This window comes from Boleophthalmus pectinirostris, unplaced genomic scaffold (assembly GCF_026225935.1).
Source record: "Boleophthalmus pectinirostris isolate CB_2022bp ecotype Guang Dong unplaced genomic scaffold, ASM2622593v1 HiC_scaffold_14, whole genome shotgun sequence".
Lineage (NCBI taxonomy): Eukaryota > Metazoa > Chordata > Actinopteri > Gobiiformes > Gobiidae > Boleophthalmus > Boleophthalmus pectinirostris.
Genome location: NW_026571047.1, coordinates 33,776,530 through 33,789,368, shown reverse-complemented (window position 1 = coordinate 33,789,368; position 12,839 = coordinate 33,776,530). Strand labels below are relative to the sequence as shown.

General features: G+C 43.7%; 1 protein-coding gene across 1 annotated transcript in view; it reads right to left on the bottom strand.

The window, feature by feature from the left end:
* Positions 1-12,839, bottom strand: part of stxbp4 (syntaxin binding protein 4) — a 41,100-nt gene that overhangs the window by 24,559 nt on the left and 3,702 nt on the right. The window contains 7 exon segments of the mRNA XM_055149939.1: positions 165-313; positions 354-476; positions 1,462-1,553; positions 8,964-9,038; positions 9,133-9,202; positions 9,583-9,678; positions 11,578-11,651. Of these exon segments, the coding sequence (XP_055005914.1) occupies positions 165-313; positions 354-476; positions 1,462-1,553; positions 8,964-9,038; positions 9,133-9,202; positions 9,583-9,678; positions 11,578-11,651 (679 nt within the window).

Sequence of the window (12,839 nt, the reverse complement as noted above, 5' to 3'; positions counted from 1 at the left end):
TGAGCAACAATATCAGTTTAAAACTAAACACTTTATCTCTGGAACAGTCAAAATGTCGCCTCGAAACAGGAACTTGAACATCACCTCTGCATCTGAGCCAGGATCCTGGTCTCAGATCTGGTTATGGTCCCGGTCAGGACCTGGGTGGAGTAGACGGGTCGTACCTTGTGACAGTCTCCGCCCGGCAACACTTCCTGGATGAACACCATTGGTCCGTCGAGTCTGTTGGCTCCGCCCCCGATGACCAAACCCAGACCGAAGGATTTGGACACACAGACGAGCTGGATCACACTGTCACTGCACAGAACCAGAACTGAACCAGGACTGGACCGGGACCGGGACCGGACCGGGACCGGACCGGGACCGGACCGGGACCGTCCGGAGCAGGTCTTACCTGAACACTGAGGTGTTGGGGCTGAGCAGTTGTGGAGACTCTGATCTGGATGAAGACGAGGAGCTGTTCGTCACTTTGGAAACTGGAAGAGAAGAAGATCTGGTTTAATTAAAGCCACAGTACGTGACATTTTAACCAAAATGCTGTTGGTTTGTTTTTTCATGGTGGATGTTTTTATTGGACTGAAAAACACAGAAAACCTCTAAAAATTCTTCTTGTTTCCATGGAAACGTTCTTCCTTTTATAATCTTCACAGTACGACATTAAAACTGAGTTAAATCTCTATGGAGAATGTTCCGACGTGTGGCTTTAACTTTTTATTTCCATGGAATCGTGCAGGTGACTTACCTCCTCCAAAAAGTTACATACTTTAAATATTTTTATACCTTTAAACCTATAAATCAGAGATGTCAAACTCAGGCCCGAGGGCCAAATTTGGCCCATAATATAATTATATTTGGTCCATGAGATCAAATCAAATCTGTATCAGAGCTGCCGCCGCACACAGAGACTATAGAGACATGATTTATTTAAAATGTTGTTATTATTTTATATTCTGTTTGTTCTGGATTCAATGTTGAAGCAAAACTATGATTAAACTTATATTTGAATAAGAAAATATTTAATATTACAGATCTGTACAGAAGAGAAAACATGCAGATGTTGTTGAAATTTTTCAATAAATATTTATTATATTTAGTTTGGCCCATGACTTCATCCCAATTTTTAATTTTGGCCTCTGTGAATTTGAGTTTGTCTCCCCTGATCTAATTATTTACATGTTTTAATATTTTACCAGTTAAATAAATCAGAAATATCTGAACAGAAACAAATGATGAATGAAAATTTTGTTAAACATGACGTCATCATGAACATGTAATCCTCAAAGCGTCCAGCAGGGGGAGGGAGAGATGTTTTTACTTTGTTTTCTAAAGTAAAAAGGAGTTTTATTCTATCGTTTCTTTCCATGAGTCTGAGAATAACGAAACATGACGCTGTTGCCGTAGAAACGAACGATGAAGGAAGATTTGTGGTGATTTTTAGTTTAGATTTTATTTGGGTGTTACCGGAGCAGATCTGCGGAGGGGAGGAGCGTCCTGCGGGGTTCGGGGTCATGTGACTGCAGCTGTATTTGTCCATCAGCTCCACAAACTCCCTCCTGAAACAAAACAGGAAATAAAACACAAACAACATCATCGTTTCTGTTCACAATCACAGAATTATTGAAGAACATTTGAGACGTCGTTTTTGTTCGTTTAAAACTGAACAAATGTAAATCTGTGTGTTTAAAATGATGTAAAACTTTAAATTAAACAATAAAAAATACTTATAAATAAATAAACGTTGATATTATTTTTATAAAACTGCACAGAAGTGAAAATGAGTGAAGTCTGGCGCCCTCTGGTGGCCTTTGTGTGAACCACAGCTCCAATCCTCCTTCCTCTTTCTCTCTTTCTCTCATCGCTCTCTCTTTTCTTTACCCCTCTCTCATTTCTCTTCTTTCTCTTCTTTTCTGCTCTGTCTCTCCCTCCTCTTCAGTTCCTCCCCCTCTTCTCTCTCTCCTCATTCTTGTCTTTTTTGTTACTTTCCTCTCTCCATAATCTCTCTTTTTTCACCTCATCTTTTCCCCTCTCTCTCTCTCTCTCTCTCTAGTCTCTTTCTTGCCTTTTCTTGCCTCCATCTCTCTTTTTCTTTCCTCCTTCCTCTCTCCTTTTCTTGTAGCCTCCCTTCCTCCTATTCTCTCTCTCTCTCCCTCTTCCTGTTTCTCTTTCTCCAGTCATCCCTCTCGTTTTTCTCCTCCTCCTGTATCTGTTTGTTCTTTTTGCTCTCCTCCCTTCTCTCTATCTCACTCACGTTCCCTCTTTTCTCCCTCCTCTTTCGCTTCTTCTCTCCCTCTCTCACCCGAGTCGCTCTCTCCCCTCATCCCTCTCTTCATCCATCTTTTCTCCTCTCTCTCCTCTTTCCTCCCGCATTCTCCTTCTCTCCTTTCCTTTCTCCCTCCCTCTTTATCCCTTACTCTCTCCTCCCTCCCTCATCTTTTGCTTCTTCTCCTCCCTCCTCCTCTTTCTCTCGCTCCTCTTTTTTTCTCCTCTCCTTCTCTGACCCCCAGTCTCTCTCTCCTCTCTCCTTTTCTCTTTCTTTCTCTCTCCACCTCCTCTTCTCTTTCTCTCTCCTCCCTCTCTTCTCTCCCTCCCTTTTGCCCTCCCTCGCTCGCTCCCTTGCTTTCTCCTCTCCTCCCTTTCTACCCTCCTCTTCTCTTTCTCTCCTCCCTCCCTCGTCCTCCTCTCCCTCTCTCCTCTCCTCTCTCCCCCTCTTCATCCTCTTCTCTCTTTCTTCCCTCTCCTCTCTCCCTCTTTCATTCCTCTGTCCTTCGTCTGACTTCCCCTCATCCCTCTTTTACTCCTCCTCTCCCTCTCTCCTCCCCTTCTTCCTCTCTCCTCCTACCGCTTTTCCTCTTCTCTTTTTCCTCTCCCTCTCCTCTCTCTCTCCTCCCCTAATCCCTCTCTCCCTCCTTGTCTCCTTCTCTCTCCCTCTCCTCCCTCTCTCCTCCCCTCATCCCTCTCTCCTCCCTCTCTCCCTCTCCTCCCTCTCTCCTCCCCTCATCCCTCTCTCTCTCTCTTCTCTTCTCTCTGTGTTTTCCAGAGGTGAGGTTGTGTGTCTTTGTGTCGTTGTGATGTTTTCATGTTTTGACTGAGCGGATTTTCTCTGGTTTATTTTTAGCCTCGTTCAGACGGACTTCATTTCCCATCATCCTCCCTGTCACCACAGGCTCAAGGACAAACACACAACAACACACAACAACACAACAACACACACAAACACAACAACACACAAACACAACACAACACACAACACAACAACACACAACAACACAACAACACACAAACACAACACACACACAAAACACACACAAACAACAACAAACAACAACACAACAACACAAACACACAACAACACAACACAACAACAACACACACACACAACACACAACACAACAACACACACAACACACACACACACACACACAACAACACACAACACACACACAACACAACACACACACACACACAACACAACAAACACACAACAACACACAAACACACACACACAACAACACACACAACACACAACACAACAACACAAACAACAACACACAACAAACACACACAACACACACAACAACAACACACACACAACAACACACACAACACACAACACACACAACACACAACACAACAACAACACACACACAACACAACACACAACAACACACACACAACAACACACAACACACACAACACACACACAAACACAACAACACAACACACACAACACACACACACACACACACACACACACACACACACACACACACACACAAACACACAACAACACACAAACACACACACACAACACACACACACACACAACACAACAACACACACACACACACACAACACACAAACAACACAACACACAACACACAACACACACACACACACACAACACACAACACAACAACAACAAACACAACACACAACACAACAACACAACACACAACAACACAACACAAACAACAACACAACACAACACAGAACAACACAACACAACACACACACAACACAACAAACACAAAACACACAAACACACAACACAACAACACACACACACAAACACAACAACAACAACAACACAACAACACACAACAACACACAAACACAAACAACACACAAACACACACAACACAACAACACACAACACACAACAACACAACAACACACAACAACAACACAACACACACAACAACACACAACACACAACAACACACACAACACAACAACACAACACACACACAACACACACAACACAACAACACACACAACAACACACAACACACACAACACACACACAACAACACACAACAACACACACAAACACAACAACACACACACAAACACACAAACAACACACACAACAACACACAACAACACACAAACACAACAACACACAAACACAACAACAACACACAAACACAACAACACAACAACACAACAACACACAACACACACAACACAAACAACACACAAACACACAACACACACACAACAACACAACAAACAAACACAACAACAACACAAACACACAACAACACAACAACACAACAACAACACACAACAACACACAAACACACAACACACAACACACAACACAAACACAACACAACACAAACAACACAACAACACAACAACAACAACAACACACAACACACAAACACAACACACAAACAGAACAACACAACAACACAACAACACAACAACACAACAACACAACAACACACAACAACACACACAACACACAACACAACAACACAACAACACAACACAACACAACAACACACAACAACACAACAACACACAACAACACAACACACACAACAACACACAAACACAACAACACACACAACACACAACAACACACAACACAACAACACAAACACACACAAACACAACAACACAACAACACACAAACACAACAACACAACAACACAACAACACAAACACAACAGAATTTACAACAGAACACACACACACTGGGACATTTCAGAACATGTTTGTAGAGAACTAGTCCTGGTTTAGTCCTGGTTTAGTCCTGGTTTAGTCCTGGTTTAGTCCTGGTTTAGTCCTGGTTCAGTCCTGGTTCAGTCCTGGTTTAGTCCTGGTTTAGTCCTGGTTTTAGTCCTGGTTTAGTCCTGGTTTAGTCCTGGTTCAGTCCTGGTTTTTAGACCTGGTTTAGTCCTGGTTTTAGTGGTTTTACCTGGTTTAGTCCTGGTTCAGTCCTGGTTCAGTCTGGTTTAGTCCTGGTTTAGTCCTGGTTTAGTCCTGGTTTAGTCCTGGTTCAGTCCTGGTTTTAGTCCTGGTTTAGTCCTGGTTTAGACCTGGTTTAGTCCTGGTTTAGTCCTGGTTTAGACCTGGTTTAGTCCTGGTTCATGGTTCAGTCCTGGTTCAGTCCTGGTTCAGTCCTGGTTTCAGTCCTGGTTTAGTCCTGGTTTAGTCCTGGTTTAGTCCTGGTTTAGTCCTGGTTTAGTCCTGGTTCAGTCTGGTTCAGTCCTGGTTCAGTCCTGGTTTAGTCCTGGTTTAGTCCTGGTTTAGTCCTGGTTCAGTCCTGGTTTAGTCCTGGTTTAGTCCTGGTTCAGTAGTCCTGGTTTAGTCCTGGTTCAGTCCTGGTTTAGTCCTGGTTTAGTCCTGGTTTAGTCCTGGTTCAGTCCCTGGTTTAGTCTGGTTTAGTCCTGGTTTAGTCCTGGTTCAGTCCTGGTTTAGTTCAGTCCTGGTTTAGTCCTGGTTTAGACCCTGGTTTAGTCCTGGTTTAGTCCTGGTTTAGTCCTGGTTCAGTCCTGGTTCAGTCCTGGTTCAGTCCTGGTTTAGTCCTGGTTTAGACCCTGGTTTAGTCCTGGTTTAGTCCTGGTTTTCCTCCTGGTTTAGTCCTGGTTTAGTCCTGGTTTAGTCCTGGTTTAGTCCTGGTTCCTGGTTCAGTCCTGGTTTAGTCCTGGTTCAGTCCTGGTTTAGAGACCTGGTTTAGTCCTGGTTTAGTCCTGGTTTCAGTCCTGGTTTAGTCCTGGTTCAGTCCTGGTTTAGTCCTGGTTTAGTCAGTCCTGGTTTAGTCCCTGGTTTAGTCCTGGTTTAGTCCTGGTTTAGACCTGGTTTAGTCCTGGTTTAGTCCTGGTTTAGTCCTGGTTTAGTCCTGGTTCAGTCCTGGTTTTAGTCCTGGTTCAGTCCTGGTTTAGTCCTGGTTCAGTCCTGGTTCAGTCCTGTCCTGGTTTAGTCCTGGTTTAGTCCTAGGTTTAGTCCTGGTTTAGTCCTGGTTTAGTCCTGGTTTCAGTCCTGGTTTAGTCCTGGTTTAGTCCTGGTTTAGTCCTGGTTCAGTCCTGGTCAGTCTGGTTCAGTCCTGGTTTAGTCCTGGTTTGTCCTGGTTTAGTCCTGGTTCCTGGTTTAGTCCTGGTTCAGTCCTGGTTCAGTCCTGGTTCAGCCTGGTTAGTCCTGGTTTAGTCAGTCCTGGTTTAGTCCTGGTTTAGTCCTGGTTTAGTCCTGGTTCCTGGTTTAGTCCCTGGTTCAGTCCTGGTTTAGAGTCCTGGTTTAGTCCTGGTTTAGTCCTGGTTTAGTCCTGGTTTAGTCCTGGTTTCAGTCCTGGTTTTAGTCCTGGTTTAGTCCTGGTTAGTCCTGGTTCAGTCCTGGTTAGTCCTGGTTTAGTCCTGGTTTAGTCCTGGTTTAGTCCTGGTTTAGTCCTGGTTTCAGTCCTGGTTTAGTCCTGGTTTAGTCCTGGTTTAGTCCTGGTTCAGTCTGGTTCAGTCCTGGTTTAGTCCTGGTTTAGTCCTGGTTAGTCCTGGTTCAGTCCTGGTTCAGTCCTGGTTCCTGGTTTTAGTCCTGGTTTAGTCCTGGTTTAGTCCTGGTTTTTTAGTCCTGGTTTAGTCCTGGTTTAGTCAGTCCTGGTTTCAGTCCTGGTTTGTCCTGGTTCAGTCCTGGTTCAGTCCTGGTTCAGTCCTGGTTTAGTCCTGGTTCAGTCCTGGTTTAGTCCTGGTTTAGACCTGGTTTAGTCCTGGTTTAGTCCTGGTTTTAGTCCTGGTTTAGTCCTGGTTTAGTCCTGGTTCAGTCCTGGTTCAGTCCTGGTTTAGTCCTGGTTTAGTCCTGGTTTAGTCCTGGTTTAGTCCTGGTTTAGTCCTGGTTTAGTCCTGGTTCAGTCCTGGTTTAGTCCTGGTTTAGTCCTGGTTTAGTCCTGGTTAGTCCTGGTTCAGTCCTGGTTTAGTCCTGTTTAGTCCTGGTTTAGTCCTGGTTTAGTCCTGGTTTAGTCCTGGTTTAGTCCTGGTTTAGTCCTGGTTTAGTCCTGGTTCAGTCCTGGTTTAGTCCTGGTTTAGTCCTGGTTTAGTCCTGGTTTAGTCCTGGTTTAGTCCTGGTTCAGTCCTGGTTTAGTCCTGGTTTAGTCCTGGTTTAGTCCTGGTTTAGTCCTGGTTCAGTCCTGGTTCAGTAGTCCTGGTTTAGTCCTGGTTTAGTCCTGGTTTAGTCCTGGTTTAGTCCTGGTTTAGTCCTGGTTCAGTCCTGGTTCCTGGTTTAGTCCTGGTTTAGTCCTGGTTTAGTCCTGGTTTAGTCAGTCCTGGTTTAGTCCTGGTTCAGTCCTGGTTTAGTCCTGGTTTAGTCCTCCTGGTTTAGTCCTGGTTTAGACCTGGTTTAGTCCTGGTTTAGTCCTGGTTAGTAGACCTGGTTTAGTCCTGGTTTCCTGTTTGGTTCAGTCCTGGTTTAGTCCTGGTTTAGTCCTGGTTTAGCCTGGTCCTGTTTAGTCCTGGTTTAGTCCTGGTTTAGACCTGGTTTAGTCCTGGTTCAGTCCTGGTTTAGTCCTGGTTTAGTCCTGGTTTAGTCCTGTTCCTGGTTCAGTCCTGGTTCAGTCCTGGTTTAGACCTGGTTCAGTCCTGGTTTAGTCCTGGTTTAGTCCTGGTTCAGTCCTGGTTTAGTCCCTGGTTTAGTCCTGGTTTAGTCCTGGCCTCAGTCCTGGTTCAGTCCTGGTTTAGTCCTGGTTTAGTCCTGGTTCAGTCCTGGTTCAGTCCTGGTTCAGTCCTGGTCCAGTTTGATCTTAAACCTCTTGGACAAACGTCAGTCTGAGTCGAGTCAAAGTCTCGGTGACAGATTGAGGTCTGAGCCACAGCGACTCAGCAAAACAACAACCTGAGCTACCATGACACAGCAAAACACAGAACACCCGCCGACACCCGCCGACACCGCCGACACCCGCCCCACACCCGCCAACACCCGCCCCACACCCCCCCCACACCCGCCAACACCCGCCCCACACCCCCCCACACCGCCAACACCCCCCCACACCCGCCAACACCCGCCCCACACCCCCCCCACACCCGCCGACACCCGCCAACACCCGCCCCACACCCCCCCGCACACCCCCCACACCTGCCACACACCCGCCGACACCCCCACCACACCCCCCCACACCCGCCAACACCCGCCGACACCCGCCAACACCCGCCCACACCCCCCCCACACCCGCCAACACCTGCCAACACCTGCCCACACCCGCCGACACCCCCACCACACCCCCCCCACACCCGCCAACACCTGCCAACACCTGCCCCACACCCGCCGACACCCCCACCACACCCCCCCCACACCGCCGACACCCGCGACACCCGCCACACCCGCCGACACCCGCCCACACCCGCCCCACACCCGACACCCGCCGACACCCGCCGACACCTGCCCCACACACCCGCCGACAACTTTCAAAAATGTCCGATTTTGTTGTGATTTTTATATATTATTATTTATTATTATTTATTATTTTTAGATCATAAACCTTTTCTCTGCTCAAAACACTTCAGTTGTCTTAAAAACTCTTTATGGGGTGTGGCTCCTCACAGAGGAGTGACTCACAGGTGTGGCTCATCACAGAGGAGTGACTCACAGGTGTGGCTCATCACAGAGGAGTGACTCACAGGTGTGGCTCATCACAGAGGAGCCACACCTGGATCTGTCTGGACCGTCCTGGTTTTGTAGAGTTCACCTGTTTGTACCTGGCCTGGTCGTCTCTGGAGATCAGCAGAGTCATGTGATTGGACAAAGACGCATTCCTCAGGATCTCCACCGCTCTGGAAATTAAAAAATTTAAATAAAATATATATATAAGAATATATATAAATATAGAATATAAAATAAAAACGTCACTTTTCTCGATCGTCTCACCTCTCGTTTGTGGCTCCGATCAAACTGATGTTGTTCACGTCCAGAATCAAATCTCCAGACCTCAACCGACCTGAAACACAGACCTGGTTTAGATCTGGTTCAGTCCTGGTTCAGTCCTGGTTTAGTCCTGGTTCAGTCCTGGTTTAGACCTGGTTTAGACCTGGTTTAGTCCTGGTTCAGTCCTGGTTTAGTCCTGGTTTAGTCCTGGTTTAGTCCTGGTTTAGTCCTGGTTTAGTCCTGGTTTAGTCCTGGTTTAGTCCTGGTTTAGTCCTGGTTTAGTCCTGGTTTAGTCCTGGTTTAGTCCTGGTTTAGTCCTGGTTTAGTCCTGGTTCCTGGTTTAGTCCTGGTTCCTGGTTTAGTCCTGGTTTAGTCCTGGTTTAGTCCTGGTTTAGTCCTGGTTTAGTCCTGGTTTAGTCCTGGTTTAGTCCTGGTTTAGTCCTGGTTCAGTACCGTCCACAAAGGCCAGTCCTCCGGACACGACTCTCTTGACGTAGATTCCGAAGTCTTCTCCCGTCTGCTCCCTGAATCCTCCGATGATCTTCACTCCTGGAAACCAAAAGTCTCATGATCATGTTTGTCTTTACTGTCTCGCTCCCGTTTGTGTCAGATGCCCTCCCGCAGTCAAATGAAGCTCATCGAGGCCGAATGCATCTAGGAACCGTAACAATTTGGTAATCTGAGCGCAAAACCGAAGAGCCAATCAGGAGCGAGGCTTTTCTCCACCTGCACTGAGCAACGCTGTCAATCAAACCTGTTGCTAGGCAGAGATCTTTTCTCTGCAGACAAGAGCTTTTCCACAGCGTCTCAAGTGTCCCGCTGTAGGTTTGTGCAACTTCTGGAACTTCATTTACACAGAAAACCCATTAACCAGTGTAACGACCCAGCTCCAGTGGGGACAGGGAAGTAACAAAAATAATATATTAAATAATGTTTAATTAACAGGAATGTAAAGGGAAATGAACAAAACAGACTAAAATATACAGAAAATAACCTAAACTAAGAATAAACTGAGTTTTGTGCCACAAAAGGGTCACGCAGGTTTACACAAAACAAAGAGACAAACACGAAACTAAAACACAAGTTCCCCAAATTAAACCACAAAAACCACAAACAGAATCAAGTGAAAAAATCAAAAAAGGCACAAAAGAGAAGTAAACTAGACTAAACTAAACTAAACTAATTAAACTAAACTAAACTAAACTAAACTAACTAGACTAAACTAAACTAATTAAACTAAACTAAACTAACTAAACTAAACTAAACTAAACTAACTAAACTAAACTAAACTAACTAAACTAAACTAACTAAACTAACTAAACTAAACTAAACTAACTAAACTAACTAAACTAAACTAAACTAAACTAAACTAAACTAAACTAAACTAAACTACTAACTAAACTAACTAAACTAAACTAAACTAAACTAAACTAAACTAAACTAAACTAAACTAAACTAAACTAAACTAAACTAAACTAACTAAACTAAACTAAACTAAACTAAACTAAACTAAACTAAACTAAACTAAAACTAAACTAAACTAAACTAAACTAACTAAACTAAACTAAACTAAACTAAACTAAACTAAACTAAACTAAACTAAACTAACTAAACTAAACTAAACTAAACTAAACTAACTAAACTAAACTAAACTAAACTAAACTAAACTAAACTAAACTAAACTAAACTAAACTAAACTAAACTAAACTAAACTAAACTAAACTAAACTAAACTAAACTAAACTAACTAAACTAACTAAACTAAACTAACTAAACTAACTAAACTAACTAAACTAAACTAACTAAACTAAACTAACTAACTAAACTAACTAAACTAAACTAAACTAAACTAAACTAAACTAAACTAAACTAAACTAAACTAAACTAAACTAAACTAAACTAAACTAAACTAAACTAACTAAACTAAACTAAACTAAACTAAACTAAACTAAACTAAACTAAACTAACTAAACTAAACTAAACTAAACTAAACTAAACTAAACTAAACTAACTAAACTAACTAAACTAAACTAAACACAAACACAAACTGTCAGAGTGGCCACCAAGTCCACAGCCTCGATCAGGTGCAGGTCGTCTTCTTAAACAGGGGGCGGAGTCTGCAGGTGAGGTGGGCGTCGACCTGCTCCACCAATCACAAACCAGGGCTCCCACAGCAGGAATCCAGGTGAGTCAGCACAATCATTTAGAAAACACGAAACAAATGACAATCTAAGGCCTGAGGTCAGAACACCAGAAGTTCCACAAACCAGCGAGACACTTGAGACGATGTGGAAAAGGTGAATCTGCAGAGAAAAGAACTGAGCCTAAATCTGCAGGTTTGTGTTTTTGTGTTTGTGTCATACGGGCACTTTAAACATAAAAATATAAAACTACACATGATAAATATTGTTGTAGAAATAAATAAATATAAAGTGAAACGTGTTCTGACCGAGTCCTTTCCTGCAGTCGCTGAACTGGAGTCTGTGGACGGTCCGAGAGACGCCGTGAGGCCCCATCATCATCCTCAAACACACAAACCTTTTATTACCATCAGTGACACCAAAATGAAACCACAGGAAGAAACAGACACCACTTTAACTTTAACTTTGATCTTCCACTGAAACATGACTCACTGAATTCTGCGAAAAATCAGTTTTATAACTTTTGTGTTTAAAATGTGACTTTCCAGTTGGACTTTTTTTATTTAAATCTGTTCTAAAACTGATCTTTGTCCGACTGAGCCTCGTCACTGAGTCGTTCTCGCTCCGCTCCAGCAGCTCTGGCTCTGATTGGTCCAAACGCTCCACGTGGTGCAGGTTCCAGACGTCACTCAGGTGGGAGGAGCTTGGCCCCGAGTCAGGAAGGAAACGTGAACGAGAAAATGATTTTTGTCCCATGAGCCAAAGACACAAACTGAAAACATCAGGACACATGTTGGGTTCATGTTGAGAACTTCGTCAGGTCTTCACCTCTTCTGCCTGTGTTCAGTTCGAGCTGTTCACGCTGATCGTGGTGTTTTTATTTCACATGTTTTCTGTAAATGTGTAAATGTTTCTTCTGTTTTTGTCGACTTGTGTGAAACTCTTTGTTCAGCTGAAGTTGTTTTTAATGTTTTATAGAAATAAACTTGAATTGAGTTGAAAGATCTTGAGGTTTCATCAGCTCGATGAACAGAAAACTAAAGCCACACTTTGGAACATTCAACCTGAACAGATTTATGTCACACTGTGGAACTTTATAGTCAAGGAACAACATTTCCATGGAGATAAGTCAAACAAGAGTCAGGTTTGTGGAGATGCGAGCCCCCTGACAGTCACTGAGGATATTTCTGTGTTTTTCACCAATATGAAACAAACATGTTTTTGTCTATTTTAGGGTAAAAAGTTACACACTGTGGCTTTAACAAGAGTCAAAAACATCGCCATCTGACATTTTCCTGAATAAAGTGTCAGAAAAGTTGTGGTTTGTTGTCGACGGGCAGAGGGATTCGGCTTCACGACTTCCTGGACTTTTCTATTTTTAGTTTTAACTTTTTTTTCACAAACTGAATTGAAAAAGTGAGAGTCACATTTCACACGTTTAATCCTCAAACTGAAGAAGAAACACACACACACACACAGACACACACACACACACACACACACACACACACACACACACATAGGCACACACCTCCTGGTTTAGTTCTGGTTTAGTTCTGGTTTAGTTCTG